At 38.5% G+C, this 19,805-nt stretch overlaps 2 protein-coding genes across 2 annotated transcripts; both read left to right on the forward strand.

Moving 5' to 3' along the window:
• The first annotated feature begins 1,409 nt into the window (after nucleotides 1-1,409).
• Nucleotides 1,410-2,632, forward strand: LOC308694424 (cerebellin-2-like). Its single transcript, XM_081371934.1, has 3 exons — nucleotides 1,410-1,791; nucleotides 1,984-2,112; nucleotides 2,206-2,632. The coding sequence occupies exons 1-3, from the start codon at nucleotides 1,512-1,514 to the stop codon at nucleotides 2,487-2,489; spliced, it is 693 nt and encodes a 230-aa protein (XP_081228060.1). The 5' UTR covers nucleotides 1,410-1,511; the 3' UTR covers nucleotides 2,490-2,632.
• Nucleotides 2,633-16,053: 13,421 nt separating this feature from the next.
• ankrd34c (ankyrin repeat domain 34C) lies at nucleotides 16,054-17,649 on the forward strand (the record flags this gene model as incomplete). The annotated part of the gene is made up of 1 exon (XM_081372146.1): nucleotides 16,054-17,649. One exon carries the CDS (start codon nucleotides 16,054-16,056, stop codon nucleotides 17,647-17,649), a length of 1,596 nt encoding a protein of 531 aa, XP_081228272.1.
• Nucleotides 17,650-19,805: the final 2,156 nt, after the last annotated feature.

A 19,805-nucleotide genomic window follows, 5' to 3' on the forward strand; every position in this document is an offset into this window, starting at 1 on the left:
CACACATAAATGTTTCCAACAATATATAATATAACAACGCAATGAACACCAGGTTTGTTGTGCCTATTTGTTGGCTATGTGCAGTGCTGCATAAAATAATAACAATAACCATAGCAGCCTATAAATCTTCCAAAATATTTTAGTAACAACTAAGCTAGAGAAAAATATATTGATTATCATGTTACTTCAAATGTTTCCATTCGTTATGATGATATGAAATGAGATAATAGTAAAAACATGAAGTGGACACATACACAAGTAAAAATATCACAGATTCTTTTTTTATATTTCTTTTTTCTGTATGACCATAAATGACGGAGTAATTTAAGTTTATAGTGCTACAATGTGAAGAAAATCCGGCAAAACGCGCCGGCGCGTTTGCCGACCTCAGAGGGTTAAACATGAGTGGACCACACGAGTGGATCAACCCAATCAATGAGGTAAGAGGTGTATATATACTGCAAACTTGCCTCCATTCGTTGACAGTTTAACAGCATCCCTCCACCACCCCATCTCCTCACTTCTAGTCCTAAATACTCTTACAACAACGGGGGGGTACTCAGGGTTCAGGCAAAATTTTCAAGCTCGGAGCCCTCCCACGGACAGCACGCCAAATACGCATAATCTTTACTCTGTTTAATTGATGTAAGGGTGAACTCGTGAATAACAGAAAAGATAAAGAGCTTAAAAAAATAATCGCATATTAAATCGCAATCGCAATATTGGTAAAACTAAATCGCAATTAGATTATTTTCCAAAATCGTTCAGCCCTAGTCAAAAGTACCTGTTACGTGCCTTATTCCCTACGCTGTCAGTTTGGTGCTTTTGCCTGGTCCAGACAGACATTGGTGGGACATTGCCAATTGCCAATAAAGCTGGCTATATTCACTTAGTGTAAATATACACTCTGAAATAATAAAGCATTAGACATAATATATTAGCTAAATACGTCAAAGAATGAGGGAGGGTAATTGTATTCTTATGCATATTATACAACAACATAAACTATTATACTGTAAACAGTGGATTCAGAAAGTAAAAGGGGGAATATGTCAAGTCACCTTTGATTATGAACAGAAAACTTTAGACATGAATATACAACAGAAGGTGTTGCAGTTTTCACATGTTCAGACCAAAACATATGGAAATACACTTTAATAAAACCTGAACAAATCCAAAACTGTGAAATACGTCGAATGTCAAATACATGATTCAATGTATGTCTAATATACTTTGATCTGATAAAAACACTGAACTTTGGACTTACTAACAGTACAACGTTGACATTAAGATCAGCCATTATGTGTCATTATTGAATTTAAAATCAATTTGTAAATTATTAATCGACAGTTATATAAATCTACTGTATGCTGCATGTCATTGGCTAAATTGTCCATCACGTGTGAATTACTGAAGATAACCATATAAAAGCCCCAGAGTTGTAATATTCTGTTAAAAACATCCACATACAGCAGACACATCTCTAACACGCTTTAGCTAAAGCATTAAGAATGAGGTCAACTATAGCAGTTCTTCTTCTGTTCAAATGTCTTGTGTTCGCTCCGAATGCCGCAGGATTGGCCATCACAACAGAACCGGACGCCTCTGGATTGAGTGCTCAAGATGAAAACAAACAGTCGATTTGTCCTTTGAATACATGCATAGACCTAGTGAAGGAGCTTGGAGCTGCAGAGACGCGAATCAGAGCTCTGGAAGTCAGTCAGCAGGAGCTGATGTCCAGACTTGCTAACAGTGAAGCTCAGATTGAGGAAGTCAAAATGGAAACCCAAGGTGAGACCCATGTTTTTGAAGACCTAACACACTGAAAAACAATTGGTGTAGGATTTACTTTGTAATTATTAATGAAACTTACAAGCAATTTCTCAGTGAAATCTGTCTTCAGGAAATGGCAAGCTTCATACTGAATTAAACCAGTCTAGGAGTGATATTTGTGATTTTTAAGAAGGTATTTGTTCTCTTCAGGCAGACCAAAGGTGGCATTTTCAGCTTCGTTAGGATCAAATGGTTTCTTTGGACCATTTAACACAGATTTAACACTGGTTTACAAGAAGGTCTTCATTAATGTTGGTGAAGCCTACGGCCCGGCCACAGGTATTGTTAATCCACGCTGTTGAACACAATATCAACACTTGTATAATTCATGTCTACAGCTGTTAAATGGAGATCTGTCTCACTCTTTAACAGGGATTTTCACAGCACCGGTACGGGGAGTTTACTATTTCAGTTTCTTCTATCACTGTGCATCTGGAAATCCAACAAGGTTGGCCTTGTATAGAAATGGAAAGCATATAGCAGTAACACGACATCACAAGAGTGACGGTTATCAAGAGAATGGAGGCAACGGCGTAACACTGCTGTTGGAGAAAGGGGATCAAGTCTATATGGTTCTCCTAAAGAACGCATGGGTCTGGGATGATATCTCAGAAAATGTCTTAATGTTCAGTGGTTTTCTTATCAATGCCATGTAAATTTAATACACCCTGGGAACAAACACAACAGTTATACAACATGTTATGGGTTTACAGGTTAAGGTGAAATATCAGGGTACTCAATCCAGTCTTTCTTTGATGTGAATAAACGTGAATAAACGTGAATAAACATGTGAATAGACAAATGGCTATTTCCTCTTCTTGGGCAATACAACACCATCTTTTAAGAAAGCGTTTGTTAGCATTTGTTTCAATTGTCACTCGTTTGATAAATTTCGGATTGGTTTATTATACAGATGGTACGCAAACAGAATGCCTATTACCGCCGCGGCGAAATCACCGCGGCAGAAATAAACCAGCCGCATTTCAAAGTTGTTCGCGAAATGACCGCCAGGTGGCGCAAAGGGGCATTGTGCAAAACAGCAGCAATTGCTGTATTTTAAAATGTAAGTGGGTTAAATATAAAACCCTAAGCCTAATAGACATTTTTTTATATATATAAATAGGCCTATTAGGCTACAACAGAATAGAACCAAAGACAGAATCAATTTTAGAACTGAAAAAAATAGAATCAAAAGTTAAAAATAGAGACGATATTAGGAGCAATGACGCTGAATATTTTTACTATTCTATTGAGGAATTAGATGAATGAAGAGAGCTTCTCTCTCGTGAGTGATAAAATTGCATAGTAATTATGACCGCCGCTAGCGTAGCTAGCGAAAGCGGTCATATAGGGATTGTCAAAGTTTTTTTTTTTTTTTTTTTCGTCACCTTACTGAATTTTTCGTCAACGATACCAGGGACACCGAAACACCGGGGAACATGAAATTTGGTGGGCATGTAGCCCCACTAGACTTCTAAGGAAAAATTTCGTTTGGTCCCCGGGGGCCACTCCCCCCCCGCGCTGGGCCCCCCCCAAACCCCAAAAAATGCAGTTTTTCCTAAATAACTACCTGAACCGTGGCACCGAGGATGAAGAAATTTTTATGGTATGTTGGTCTTCTAGACTTTTACGGAAAAATTTCGTTTGGTCCCCGGGGGCCACTCCCCCCCCGCGCTGGGCCCCCCCAAACCCAAAAAAATGCAGTTTTTCCTAAATAACTACCTGAACCGTGGCACCGAGGATGAAGAAATTTTTATGGTATGTTGGTCTACTAGACTTTTACGGAAAAATTTCGTTTGGTCCCCGGGGGCCACTTCCCCCCCCCGCGCTGGGGCCCCTGTAAATTTTTCGTCAACGATACCAGGGACACCGAAGCACCGGGGAACATGAAATTTGGTGGGCATGTAGCCCCACTAGACTTCTAAGGAAAAATTTCGTTTGGTCCCCAGGGGCCACTCCCCCCCCCGCGCTGGCCCCCCCCAAACCCCAAAAAATGCAGTTTTTCCTAAATAACTACCTGAACCGTGGCACCGAGGATGAAGAAATTTTTATGGTATGTTGGTCTACTAGACTTTTACGGAAAAATTTAGTTTGGTCCCCGGGGGCCACTTCCCCCCCCTGCGCTGGGGCCCCCGTAAATTTTTCGTCAATGATACCAGGGACACCGAAACACCAGGGAACATGAAATTTGGTGGGCATGTAGCCCCACTAGACTTCTACGGAAAAATTTCGTTTGGTCCCCGGGGGGCAAATTACAGCCAAATTACTCCACGTCATTTATTTTTGTGGAAAGCCAGTGCAGGCCTGAGCGGCGGTCATATTTTGTACCGCGATGCGGTACATCTAGTTTAATACAAAGATAGTATGATTTAGTTAATTTACATTATGCGTGTTCTTAATCTTTATAATAATATAAATATGAATAAATTCGTACAAATATTTATTGTGTTCGGTTACACTTTATTTTAAGGTATCCGTGTTACAGTGTGATTCTTGGTTATAATAATTAACTATGTACTTATAGAGTTAGGTTTAGAGTTAGTTGCATGTAATAAGGCATCATTTATAGTTAAAACAGTAACTATATGTTACATGTGTAACAAAGACAGTTAATTTTCCTCTTCACTGCATGTGAAGTGGTCTATTGATACAGGTGCACTTGTTCCTGATACCATCCTATGTCAATGCACACTTGTTCTCTCAGTATCATTTGCAGTGGACTGAACATATTCATATGATTTGGAATCTCATTTAAGTTGGCTGAATCCACATTGCAGGCATTTGAAACACCTCTATGTATTTCTCAAATGAAAATTGCAGAATAAAAAGATAAGTTGTATCATAAGAGTTGGCTTTCACGTTGGAACTGGCACCGACCTGTGAATATCCAGAGAAAGCTAGTAGTCTGATGTCTCTCATTTAAAATCTTCAATTCAAACAAAGCTGCAATTCAAGGGCCCTTATATGAAACATATCACCTCAGGATGAGTCATTAAGCAAGCACTTGTAGCCATTAGGTCTCCCTCAGAAACATGCATTAACTGATGCGAATGAGGTTGAGTGGAAATGACTGTCTGTTTTTCCTACAACCATTCTAGTGTCCCTAGAATCTGCATACATGCAAGCACAAAAGGGTGCAAATCTAAATCTGAAAATCGAATTACAGCACTTTTTTCCACATAGCACTGGTTGACATTTTTGTAGCACTGTATCAAAAAACAATTCGTAGCACGTGCAACTTATATGACAGCCCTGTTTATTGTGTCTTATGTGTTTACATGCTCCTTTCAAATTAACAATGTACCATCTGCATTACTAGCACTGAATTCATGCTCTTGGACCACATCCACATCCATCTGTTGTGCACACCCTGCAACACAAATCAATGCTATGTAAAAATGTTTCTATATCAGATGCCAGGCAGAAAATAACAAGAAGCAGAAAAATATGTTTCTCGTGCACCCGCTTCTACTATTGACATTAAATGTGTTGATGTTCTTGCACAATATGGATAGGCTAAATCATGCAGGTCTGTCACCAAATCATATGAAAACAGATGAGAAAGTTCATAAGAACACAGATAAAAGAAACCAAGGCATGTCATTATATTTCGTCGTGTTTGTGTGTGGATCAAGCTTGTTTTGAGGAGACATCACAGGGGATATTATAATACATATGACTCATCCTTTTGTGATATTGAGATTGCTGTATGCAGAGTGTTCCATAGCTGTGTTTCGACATGCACACATGCTCCTTTTTCCTAACAATATGCTTCTTTCTCTATAGGCAGATTGGAAGCAGAATGTGTGATACCATGAAGGGGTTGCCTCTAGTTCTCTGTCGACAGGCAGCATCCTTAGAGAAGATTTTAAGCTTGACCTGTTAATGGATATCCGGCCTCCCTTTCATCTATGCTTTTGCTGCTTTAGGATAATTAAAACAAGATTAGATTTGAAGAGACTACCGGCTCGCTCCTGCATCTGTTTAGGAAACAAGATATTAATAAGCAAATAAAATGACACTCGGCTTTCCATCCGAGAATGACAATGTTCCCTTCCAGATCACAACGTTGTGAAAACGATCCCTATTCACATGAATCTGCAAAAAACGACAAAAAACGCTGTAATATGCTGCCAGGCCAGTAGTTGGCGATGCCACTTTGTAAAAAAAAAAATATGCGCCTAGATTGAACACATAATACGCATGCGCATGACGTCACCGTTTTCACAAATTAGCATTTTTGTCGTACATGGAGACGATAATGGTATCGTTTTCAAAAACGTGCACTTTGAAACACGTTTTCAAAAGTTTGCGTTTTCAGGCGCCTAAAATGCCAACGTCGTGTAAATGAACGGCCAAAACGCATGCAAAGTTTTACATTTTTGGTTGAAAACGGTGTTGTGTGAACGGCCCCTAAAACAGGAATTAATATATCAATAAATATATTAAATATATTAATATATATATATAAATATCACAATATCACTCGTAACTTTTTTAAATAGCCAATAAGCTTTACTTACAGAACAGCATTGGACCACAATTTGCAGTGTTATATGTCCAAGTGACTTTAGAGAGTATAAGAAAGAGATTAAAAATATAAAACCAAGGGGTCTTGTATTTTGGGCTTGTTTTGTCAGACAAGGATGTTTATTTTTCTAGTAAGATCTGGCAATCTGATTGGCTACTTGCTAGTCAGCATTAAAGTGGTATTGGTGGGTAAGGCATTCTTATATAATTTTTGTGGGGTCAGTTTCCTGAAAGAATGTGAATATCTGCAAAAGGGGATTTATTTCAATGTTTTGAAGGACGCTACAGGTCAAAAGTTTAGGGTCTGTACGCAAAAACAGTCATATTGTGAAATATCATTAAAATTTAAAAGAACTGTTTTAATACATGTGTAAAAATTTAATTTAATTAGAAATCATTCTAATATGCTGATTTGGTGCTCAAGAAACATTTCTTATTATTTTCAATGCTGAAAACAAATGTTTTTTGGAAACAGCGATACATGTTTTTCCAGGATCTTTGATGAATATAACATTCAAAAGAACATAATAATAAAAAATAAAAAAATAGAAACCTTTTGTAACATTATAAATGTTTTATGATCACTTTTGATCAGTTTCTTGAATTTCTTAAATGTTTGGGGTCAGTAAGAATTTATTATTATTATCATTATTATTTATTTATTTATTTATTTGTACAGTAGTGTACATGTATGTAGCACAGCATGTCAGCCTAACACCAATCTTTCAAATTAATGACCAAGGTGATTTAAGTATGCAATAATCCACAGCTAGCTGTGCATTAATGCAGGATATGGAGGCAAAGAATTACAGCTCATTTGATCTGCCCGCTTTAAATCAGACACAGACATAAAGTATGGCATAAGATGACATTTATTTGAATGAACAAATTTTTTAAAAGTCTGTGCAGCATCTCTCTCCATTAACAACGATGCTGTAATTTTAATTACTTCAAAACCAGCGATGTTTTTTAAGCTAATTTAATAATAAAAGTCACGGGGCAGCATTGATAAGGTTCTGTGCTAAATCTGCTCATAAATGTTTCTGTGTGTGCACAGCACGATCTCCGATGTGTGCGAGTGACGTACTGTATAATGAAAACGGCGCATTAATCTAGAACGGTGATTAAACTGACTGGAACTACCTGTGCATTAAACAGTTTTATTGCACACCTTCCAGCCAATCAGATTGGTACAAAAACGAACACAACAACATTTAATCTGAAACAGACAGCAATCGATTGCATAACAAACAAGGGGGTACAGCTAAATAAGATGATGTTGAGTTACTTGACCTGACCGGATGAGAACCGGAGAAGAGTAGCGCTGAATGCTTCAATACCCTTTCAGCTCTCATGCTGCTATCTCTGATAGCAGACCCGCTTATTCCTGCTGGGCATGTCGGCAGGTGAGAACCCAGCCAAACCGAACGCTGGTCCTGAGCCTAGTGAATTATCAAAGACCAAACCGTGCTTTTATAAAACAGTCCTTGGGTATCTGGGTTGGATACATTTGGTAAAAAGCTTTTAATGACAAACATGCGTCAGCATCTTAAAGCAGTCTTTAAGAATCACTAAAGCACAGATGCATTCACTGTTACATGCACCACGCAAATGCACCCTGTGACACGGGAAGAACCGTAGTCTAAAAGGAGCGTGGGCACTGGGAGAAGGAAAGGGGCTTCTTTATGAAGTTTGGGCTCAGTCTAATGGCTTTTATTGTGTGGCCTCCGCAGTACCTTACAGCTGAGGGCAACAATTACTGACTTTTCACTTGACATGAACAAAGCTGTACCTGTCATCTTTATCTACTCCTCCAAAGATGAGTTATTCAAACACAGTTGCAGACGCTTCTGTCTACAACACGCCTTTATCTGCTTAATGTGTGGCTCAACGTTAGCCTACACATTAGTGCTCTCATCCAACGGTTCTATTCAGTTCAGCAACATAGCTCTTCTGGATTTATAAAAAGATAAAATGCCATTTGAGGAAACGCTTCTTGAGATGTTGTTAATGGATTATGAGGGCTTGTACTGCACGGAAGATGCAAATGAGCTCTGACATCATCAAAGCCACATACTAACGGTCTGTTGCCGCCTCAGACGTGAAAACCAGAAGACTCACATTCCCACTCTTATCAGCAGAGGAAGTGTGTTTTAGTCAGAGAGCACCAAGACGTCATAGCAACTGCTAAGGGTGTAAACCAAAGGCAGTGTGATGCTCTCTAACAAGCTGTCACACACACATGTGCAACACACACAAACACACATGCACTAACAGATTAAACAGCCTCAACTTCTCTTGTGAAAAAAGACATAATAAGGATAGTACATTTATAGTCTTTGCACCATTTAAAAAACAGTTGATATTTGAAAAAAAAAGTAATTGAGAGTAATATTTACAGAAGACCGGCTGCTTATATAAAAGTCTCACATTCAGCGATGACAAGTAGGATGACAAAATAAATTTATAAATTTAATTTTGAATTAAAAAGGTTTACAAACACAGTAACTGTAAAAGAGCTTAGCAGTAATCATGCACTTTTTAGTCATTAATTTTCTCTATAAAGATTAAAAAACCTTCAATAAAGAGCCTTGAACAAAACCAGTAAATTTCTAAATGAATCACATTACAGTCTTTGACTTGAAGCAAAAAAAAATAAAAATGAATGTCTTTTAAACCATTAAAAGATTTAGTCAGTGAGCACGCGCACACACACACACACACACACACACACACACACACACACCAGCATTTTGGGGGCCTGAAAACGCAAACTTTTGAAAACGTGTTTCAAAGAGCAAGTTTTTGAAAAACTTTTCTGTTTGTAGATTTGTCGTGTAAACATACTAGATTTTGAATATTTTTATGATCATACAAATATTTACAAATGTTAAAAAATTTACTGGGGAAAAAAGCAGTTGAAAGTAAGAGGACGTTATATGGTCACGGCACAGAAATAACGTATTTTTTTTTTTTATCTTTATTTTAACTGACTTACCGTACCTATTAATGCAATATAGTAAATGATAACCATCTAGGTGGAACTTTCTATCTAGTTCATCACCTGAAACGTGGCAATTTAATCTTTTTTAAAGATTACTGAGATTACTGGAAGACATTACGGAGTACACTTTTGATGTTAATTAATCATGATAATGAAACACATTTATATCACATTCGATGTATACATTTTCTCGGTAGCCTCTGTAGCCTTTGAGCAACACAATAAAAATATGAAGTCTTTGAGAGGCAATCAAAAAGTAAACAGCAATTAGAATCATGTTAGATTTATATTCACAAGCATTTAAAGTGGACAGTAGAGAAACGGGGCAAAGTAGATGGACCTTCTTCTCAATATCAGAGGTCCCATTGTAATTTTCCAATCAAAGGACGCACTATGTTTTCCAATAGCTGAAAATGTCTCATAATCTACACCCTTCAGGCTTCCAGCTTCATTAGGAAGGAAATTGACGTGAATCTGGAAATGCAACAGAAAGACATCAAAGCACCCACTCTGCAAAATGAGCAGCAAACTCCTCATTAGATATTCACAAATCTCCTAGGATACGGCCCGCCACACAATAATCACCAAGCAAGATCGTTGCCTGTATTGTAAATGCATGTAACAGTGACGAGAGCATCAGTCTGCACAAGAAGATCCGAAGCCATCTCCAAGCTCCAGCAAAGACAATCAGCGTTCCTCGAAATAAAACAGATTGAGGGCGCGTACTGTACTTCAAGAACGCGTCTCTGTATTATACGTGAGCATTGATACAGGGTATGGTCTTCGTGTGGGAGAGGAGACACAAGAGGAGGGCAAGAGAAGGCAACATAGAGCTGCAGTGAGGTTTGTGCCAGTTCATTGCTGTCACAGCCCACACATTCGGCTGATACAATCGTTGAGACACCAAATGCCATGAGAATGTCAGGCTCGCTTTTTAAAGAGACGCTAAGCTCAGGAGCACGCAATCAAAAGCAACATCCACTATTCTACACCACAACAAGAAGGGGAAAGACCGCACGCTTCGAGCACAAGCATATTCATTTGATTATTTTGGTCTAGAGACGAGTAGAGATTAGTCACAGCAGTGAGTTGGGGGGTAAAGATGATTAAAAAAATGTGTGATAGAACATATGCACAGCCTTTACTTGCCAGGATACAATCTGTGCAAGAGCAAAAGCCAACATTTTCCTTAGTGATAGACTATGGGTGCATAAACTATAGCCTTGAGTAGTATCTGCTAAAATATAATATCATTTGAATTCAGAAATCCCAAAACGGTTCTCCACCTCTTCACTTGATGCAAAGCAAATGCATCTTTTGCAAAAGTAATTAAAGAATCGTTTCGCTTTTTACAAAGCATTGTATTAACTCTTTCAGTGAACTGATTAGACTGAAATTAATTGTACAGTATAGTGGCTGATTCATAGATCAAACATTATCTGGGATCACTGAATACCTCATTTGCAATATTTGTCTTTTTTTCTATTCACACTAGGATTACATGTTGCCAGCGGAGACAAAAATGATCTTTGATTTCCATAATTATATCTGTGGGTCCCTTTGATCATGTTCCACCCATTGCTATTGTTCCCATCACTGTGGTGAAATCAAATGCAACAGAATAGGCCAACATCTGCTACTTACACTATTCTACCAGAAAAAAAAGAGCCATTATTTGGTGTTAGGGAAAGCAAAAACCAACATCATGTTACTATTTCAGAGGCTTTTTGTTTGGTAATTAATTCACAAGCACACTGCTTTTCAGGTTTATCAGGATCTAAGTGAAATAATCTTATCACCAAATGTGTTTTCATGACTTACAAAAGCAAATGGAGTTCAATAAATGGTTAGAGTAGAGTGCATTTTTAAGATTGGAAACAAACCAAAGGCATTATAATAAAACTATGAAGCTGAACTGCCAAGGTGGATTTTTTTTTTTTTAAATTGTACAAAAAAATAAATAAATCTCAAGATCTATTTCAGGCACTAGACAGGCTTTTCCTCACTCCGCTGTTTGCTCTCTGCTATCGAGTGGTCCCCAATCAATGTTTGTCTATTTCACCATACAAGAGTCTAAGCTTGCTATCAGTTAAATGCAAATTTATGAATGCAGATTTGTTTTCTAAATCACTAGGATTTTGCCACTCAAGAATATGTAAATGCAGCAAGGGTTTGAAAATTGGCACACTCTAATTGGGCTTAGCCTCAGAAAGGTCATTCGGTGAGCAGACACTCTAGCTGGAACCCCAATCCTGAAATGATTAATTACTTGCAGTGACAAAACATTTGAATAGTGGCAGAAGGAGAGAACTGTTGGAAAGGAAGAATCAGAGGAAGAGCTAATAGATCTGATATGGACATCTGAAGGGTGTGAACCTGAAAATCACTTACATTTGCGTAATAAACCGTAATAAAACATTAATAATACCAGACAACCAGTGGCCATATAAATGATGTAATTCATCTTTCATGTATACATATTTTCAAAAGATTTAAGGTGATGGCTAAATGCATGTCTGATAGACCATTTGGGTGTTTGCGATGATGCAAACAGCAATGATGTTTTTGTGGGCGGTAGAAAATGAGTTTAAAATGTTCTATTAGTCCTCAAAATAGTTTATTTGAATATACTGTATGTTTGCCCTTGTTTAAAAGTATTTTATTTTATTTATTTTTCTGTTTTCTTTTGCATTTTTTGAATAAAATAAAAATAAACAAATAAATAAATAGACTATTTGGGAGCGGACGTCACATTGTGGTGACAGAAAACCAAGTGGAGGAAAACTACAGAATAAGAGAAAAATATTCTTTGTGTGCCTTTGGATGTCAGAATTGGAATGCAAAAAAGATAGTCTTCATTTTTATAGAAAAAAATATAGTCGAAGACGCTCTTTGATGCTAAACGCAGAAGTTTATAGTTGCAAGCCATTAAACTGACAGACTGGACTGATGAAACCAGAGATAATTTGATGTAAACAATATATTCACATATGCAGTTCACATGGGGCATAATGTATTAGCCCTTCAGTTACATCATGAAATGATATTTAAACCTATAACATTTTACATAGATAACATTTTAAAAATAACATTTTAATCTCACATTTCTGAGTTTTTTTTTCCTCACAAGTTTATATCACAATTCTGAGGAAAAAAGTCTGAATAGCGAGATATCAAATTTGGAATTGTGAGACAAACTCGAAATGACCTTTTTCATTATTTTATTCCGTGGCTTCCATCGACTGCTAATGCAGAACTGCAATGCTTTAACACAGTGGGAGTTTGCTTCTTGGGTAAAAAAAGAGTGAGAGAAAGTGAGAAAGTTGGAGAGAGAGAGAGAGAGAGAGAGAAGGAGAGAGCGAAAGTGAGCGAGAGAGAGAGACAGCAAGAGAGAGAGAGTGAGCGATGGGGGTTATATTTAGACAGAGGCAGCGCATCAGGTGCAATGTAAGATTTCTGAAAATGGAAACAGCTCCCAGGGGTGAGAGAGCTGAATCTCAGGCGCTTTCATTATTTATTTTGTATCTAAGGCGTTGCACTGAAAAAAAACTTGCAGAAAGAGTGCTGACGTCCCTGTAGTTCCCATGTTAATGAACGTGTCTAATCAACAGAGCTCAGGAACCTTTCTGCTCCCCAGTCAGAAAGCGCATGCCTGAGGAAGTCATGCCTCGAAAACACACACTGTGATAGGCAAACTAGCACACTATGCTCACGTAAAACAATGCCAATTCACAGCATGCCACATCTCTTTGTAAGCCAGACAAGTAGTTCATGTACAAAAATACCCCTTACACCAAAATGCAGATTTATTGTCATTACAAATGTCATGTCAAAGGAGACAATTTCATATTTGCAATGTATAAAGCAAACTGATAACAGACTACTGTGGGCATCCTATTGCATCTGTTTTCCACACCACCACCCCCACCCGCCCTTAGTTCTGTTGCTTAACAACACTCATCACACGAGAGCTGCTTTATATGAAATGCATATATTTTTCCTTCCTTCCCTAACAAAAAAAATCAAGAAGATGTGACCCCCACAGCAGATACTGAACCCCCGGTTACTGTCCACCTTTCTGTGGTCTGGAAACTTTTGTAAAGATAAATGAAGCGTGGTCATATGGTTGGAGAAGCTCCAGACGACACCATTAGCCAGCAGGATGAACACAAACATGGAGATTGGCAGCGCCCTGCAGTTTCATAACTAGCCTCTGTCTCAGACATGATGGCTGGGTAAATAACAATATTCTCCTAAGTGATCAGAAGTGTCATCATCAGCAGATAAAAGTGGGGGCAGTGTGTGGGAAAAGTCATTCAAGAATCATTGTTTTGCTCCAGTGGAAAATGGGCTTCATGCGAGCAGTTTATCAGAAAGTAAATAGCCACAGGCCTTGTGTGATATTAAAAACACGAGGAAAGGGAGGACGAGGGTCATTCGAAGACAAAAGTCCTCCATTTTTTTTTTGTTTTATCATAAAAGCGATTTAGCGTCACAGCATTACTAGGAATAATAGTTTCATATTTTTGTTATTTTTTAATATTTATTAATATTTTGAGCTCATGCTCTCACCAGCACCACAAATTCTATCGTTCTCAGTCAGAATATTATTCTGTGCTGTCTCATAGCAACCTAAAAATAGAACTGTCCCTATTATGCTATATATGACTGAAATGGCTGCAAGTTATGGGTGTTTAATTGCAATGCAAACTCTGACAATAAGCAGTGAAAATTATGTCAGATAGATAGATAGATAGATAGATAGATAGATAGATAGATAGATAGATAGATAGATAGATAGATAGATAGATAGATAGATAGATGAACAAGAACAAGAACATGAACAAGATTGTGGTGACTTCATCTCAATTTGTGCTGTGACAAAGTTATTTAAAATGTTTTTTTTTACTAATTATAAATAATACTTAATAAAAATCTAAATGTGTGTAGTATTATTATAATATATCAAAACACCAAATCCAGTATGTAATCAGGTGCAATTAATGCACAAACCGTATTCTTTGAACGCAGTATATATAAATATATTTACATTTCAAATTTAACGGTGCACCATTCTATCAAACTGATTTGATTCTTAATCTCGACGTACCAAAATCAAATATTTGTTTCATTTTTTTTTTATGTTTTTGTTTGTTTGTGCTCATCATGACAACACAGGTTCACACCAGAACCGATTTATTTTTGTAGATTCTGACGTCAATCAGATTCACGTTTAATTCACGAAGTGAAAGGGGGGAAGTTATTTATAACCTCAACGTCTTAGTGTGGTCCTTGGGTGCGCAAATAGGAATGTAGCGATTGGACTGGTCTCTTGCGTCTCAGTAACAAAAGCGGTGGGGCTGGAGCGTCGTTGTGCCTGCACGATAGAACTGAACCTAAAATAGGACAGTTCTGTGGAGTCTGAACTAAATAACTACACGAGCTGTGCTGAGAAACCATGCCTCTCCATAGCCTCTAAAATATTGGAGACCATTACCATTGGACTTATTCTACAATGGTAAACCTGTGCGTCAACCAGGTAAGGAAATTTAATAACTTAATCTAATTTGGGTGTCTAACTACCTGACAAACGCGTTAAACATTTTGACTATTTAATGATTATGATGCAATATGTTTGCTAATACTACAATGTTCAACGAAATTAAATTTCGAGGAACTCGTAATCACACGCACACAAATACATTTGAGATCATAGAAAATGCAGGTAGACAGACCAAAGTTGTGATTTATACAGATGTAGATGCAACTGGATCTAGAATTATAACTTATACAATTACGAGACCAGGTTTTATCTTCCAAGCGCGCATCACAGATGTTTACTATTTTTCACATGCTCTCAGGACCATGGACAGTGCCAAATCGCAATCGCAGTGATTTCATGAAAACGCAAATATCTGAATAAAATTCTATAAGACACGAAAAATGTTTCAGTCATTCACACTTAACCAAACACGCATGATCAATCCTTTCATTCCGTCATACTGTTTACGAGATTAAAAATCACAAGCAATCAGCTAACCCTGATTAAGCCCCTTCTTGGGTTTCTAATAACTCCATTTAATTTTAAACGGTTATCATATTATTTCAAGTAAGCTAACTGATCTGATATTGTGTGGGTCGAGAACTTGAACAAGACAATTCAGGACGACTATTCATGCTAAAGCAACTGCTTTAAAAGCAGTCTTTCAAATAAGTCTAAGACATACACACAAAATATAGAGGAAAAATCGAAAAAACGCGCAATTCATTTATTTAATAACGTCCCGGAATTTATCCGTATTTTTTTTAATCCTCTAGTACATTCAGATAAAACATTTATTTACATTGAGAGAACAATCACTATCGATGTCATTTAAGGATTGATATAGGGAAATACATTTTGATACACAACACAAACACATTTCAGAATATTCACGCAAATTCAAAGTTGCATTCGCACCTGATCCACATGTCAGTTCAGCGTCTCTTCCAATAACGCATTCCTGCGCATTCAGGCTGCCACCTGGTGGCTCTTCAAAACAAACAGGCAGGGTTAGACACATCAACAACACCTTTGCTTATTTCTTAAATGTAAAGTGTTTGTCACATGGGATCTGCTTGTTGACTGTAGCAGCAGTCTGCTCTTGCCTTGCAGGACTGAGGCTGATTTGGGTCCAGTCTGAGTGATGGCTGACGTGATGGAGATCAGGACGGATGGGAACTCTCTGCTGAAAGCAGTATGGCTTCGCCGTTTGCGCCTTACAAGGCTTCTCCTGGAAGGTGGAGCCTACATCAATGAAAGCAACGATCGTGGAGAGACACCACTCATGGTGGCCTGCATGTCCAAACACTCTGACCAGCAGAGTGTCAGCAAGGCTAAGCTTGTCAAGTACCTTCTGGACAACAAAGCTGACCCTAATATTCAAGACAAAGCTGGAAGGACAGCCCTCATGCATGCATGCAGCCACAGGGCGGGACAAGAGGTGGTCTCGCTTCTACTGACTAACGGGGCTGATCCGAGCCTGGAGGACCGTCATGGATCCTCTGCTTTAGTCTATGCTGTAAACGCAGATGATAAAGAAACCTTAAAAGTTCTCCTCGACGCTTGCAGAGCCAAAGGCAAGGAGGTCATCATCATTACCACCGACAAATCGCCGTCAGGAACCAAAACTACCAAGCAGTACCTGAATGTTCCTCCATCTCCTGAGTTGGATGAGAGGACGTCTCCTGCACCATGTGCCTCACCGTCAGAGATAGATCTTCACACACTGCCGTCTCCCAGCAAAGAGGAGGAGAAAGACACTGTATTCAATTTCCAAACAAAGTTTAAGTCAACCTCAAACACAGCAGCTAAACTTCCCAATGGACTTACTTCCCCAAGTAAGAAGCAAGTGAACCCCAAGCGGGCTCGTCTACCCCAGCTGAAGCGACTACAGTCAGAGCCCTGGGGTCTGATCGCCCCCTCCGTGTTGGCGGCAGCAAATGAAGCGAGCAAGAGAGCCAACTCAGATGAAGATGTTGTTGCAGGTGTCAACGGCCTGAGCCTCTCTAAAAGAGGCACTTTGTCCCGGCATAACAGCGTGGACGGAAAGGATATCTTGTTTCCAATGGTGGGAGATCAGACCATAAAAATCTCCCCAACTTCATCCTTTTCGACATCTTCCAAGGCCTCCTACGAGAGATCGCTGGCGCAGCACCAACCCCTGGCACGGCGTAGCACTGTCCCCACAGAGCAGGAGGGCTCTGGAGGAAACGTGGGGCCAGCTAGCCTCAGAGACACACTGCACCGGAGGCGACTGGGGAATGAACACTACGACTCAGACTCCCAGCTGTACTCAGACTCCAGCATGCTAGACTCTCCTAAGGCACCCCTAGAGAGAAGGAAGCTCAATACATCCCCTCTTGCTATGCTTACAGGCTCGCGAGAGTCCTTGGACAGCAATCCCAGTACCTCTTCCCCTGGCACAACCAGATGCAGAGCACCTGGCCTACTGGAACGGCGTGGCTCTGGGACGTTATTGCTGGACTATATATCCCACACGCGCCCAGGTCACCTGCCCCCACTAAACATCAATCCCAACCCTCCGATTCCAGATATAGGAGCGAGCAGCAAGCCCTCATCCCCACTTGCAGCGGGTTTCAGACCAATAGCTCCCGTAGCACCCAACTCACCAAAGAGAGGATACCTCAGGACGAAAAAGAAGCTTGTGAGAAGGCACTCTATGCAAGTGGAGCAGATGAAGCAGCTTTCAAACTTTGAAGAGCTCAACCATCAATCATGAAACTCAGTCTGTGTAGATGTAGCAACTTTAACATCATTAATATACGTCTGAGGTTTTTGGGTAATGTTGATGCTCAGGCAGGTGGAAAACAGGTGGTACCTGTAATAGAGTTAGCACTGAATGTAGCCGTTTAGGGCAAAGGGATATTGTATCCAGAGGTTAATCTACTTGTTAGTTTCAATTAGCAAAAAGACCATTTTTGAAAAAGCAACTGAAAACTAATATATTTATCTAATGCCTACCAGTGGAAAAAATCAGATGTTGCAGATGCATAAATAGCTTATTGTCTTTAAAAGGTGAAGATATTTAAAGATGCAACCTAGCTGTTAAAGGTTAGTTTAGATTTAATATATGATGTAACGTCATAGCGTAAGCTTATACTGTCGCTTCCTGCCACCCAGAAAACTGTTTTTCAAAATATATGTTGGTGGAAATGGGATTTAATACAAAAATACAACAAAGCAGTGTGCAATTTTCCATTCCGCAACAAAGGTTGTATTTGCCCTCTTAAAGAGTAGGTGAGAGAGTGTGCTATTATTCTCTTGCGTATGAAGATTGAATTTGACAGCTTGACTACAGCTAGTTCTAAGCGCAGATCCTCTGCTGCAAACAAAAACAGAGACAGAAATATCTGTATATCTTCAAAGTCTAGACATCTCTCCATGTGATTCATTAAAGCAGACAGGAGAGTGAATGCAAAACCAGACAGTCAAAATGGAGCAGAGAGGTCACCAGGTCATACCCATTAAAAGAGAGCATTCCATTGGCTCCTGATTAAATAGCTGGAAGTCCTGCAAAGAAAAGCAAATCCAGTTGAGAATTGTAGCAAGAGAGAGGAGATGCGAGAGAACTTTTTCTCTGATCACTATACATATAAAATATTAACTTTATAATGTTGATGTTAATAATGCCTGTGTGCAGATGTATCATTACATGCATACCCGATCTAGATTCTGTAAGAAATACTGACCATCTGTGAGCTAATTATAGGGGAATCAATCTCTTGTAATTGATCACATCTTACATCGATTGCAATAATACAGGCAGCATTGCAAATGTAATTATGACTTACTCCTTAACACAAAGATGATTTATATAGTCATAGAGCCCTTAGATAAAGTGTCAGTTCGCTCCATGATGAGTTCAAAAGATTGAATGTTTGTAGCTAATTAGTGTATAGTGCCTTTGAAGGAGAGTAAAATGTGTTCTGCATCACAGATTACTTTTAATAAAATATTGAGCAGCATTTTAATGACAATATTAGAACCGGTTTGCTGCAAGTAAGAAATCACATGACAAATATAAATATGACAACAATTGACAAAAATCTCTAGGTAATAGTTTGATCTCAGCGTATCATAATATATTTAGGTTAGGTCTGTAGCAGAACATACCTTGTGGTAAACCAATGACTATTGTACAGACAAATGTAAACGTATAGGTTTATCCATTTGTCAGCCAATGTTATGTGGTAGAAGTGAACTAATGTGCCCATGTTACTTTTTGTGCAAATGCAAAGTGCTTCAGATTCATTGCTGCTATAACGTTTAATAGCCACTTATTAGCCTGCATAAGGCTGTCAAATAATAGATGTTTGGTAGTACTAGAGTTAGCTGGCTAACTCCTCACTAATTTCCCCTGGGTTAAGACATAAAACACAAGCAATCAACAAACCGATGCATTCAGGCTTTTGGTCTGTGATTATAAAATATGTGTATGGCATAAAAACACATATGGGTCAATAATAAGTATAATTTATAATTCATAACTGCAAGCAATTCAGTAGTAACAAACTGAACATATAAGAGTAACATTTTAATTACTAATAAACCCCAAATGAGACCATGTGAAAAGGTTTTATCACAACTGTCTTATATTAAAACTGTGAGGCATATTGGTTGCGCTCATGTTTACATTGTTTGATGCATAGTATTTTTGTATGTAGTATCTTGTATATTTTGAATAAATGTCTGTATCAATCTGTACAAACGTTCTAGTCATTCTAATCTCAAAGTCTGAAACCTCAAATGACTGTAAGAGCACCTGTTATGTTGATAAGGACAGACCCATCATTGCAGCATTCAGATCCCCATAGACTGTGTTTAGATTAGTAGTCACTGTGGTCAACAAAAAGAAGACATATGTGGGTTAAATAG

Source organism: Scardinius erythrophthalmus (assembly GCF_964197995.2).
Source record: "Scardinius erythrophthalmus genome assembly, chromosome: 8".
NCBI lineage: Eukaryota > Metazoa > Chordata > Actinopteri > Cypriniformes > Leuciscidae > Scardinius > Scardinius erythrophthalmus.

Coding starts and splice junctions, on each gene's coding strand:
- LOC308694424 (XM_081371934.1), top strand. CDS start 1,512: ATGAGGTCAACTATAGCAGTTCTTCTTCTGTTCAAATGTCTTGTGTTC. Junction 1,792..1,983: donor AGTCAAAATGGAAACCCAAG/GTGAGACCCATG, acceptor TGTTCTCTTCAG/GCAGACCAAAGGTGGCATTT. Junction 2,113..2,205: donor AGCCTACGGCCCGGCCACAG/GTATTGTTAATC, acceptor ACTCTTTAACAG/GGATTTTCACAGCACCGGTA.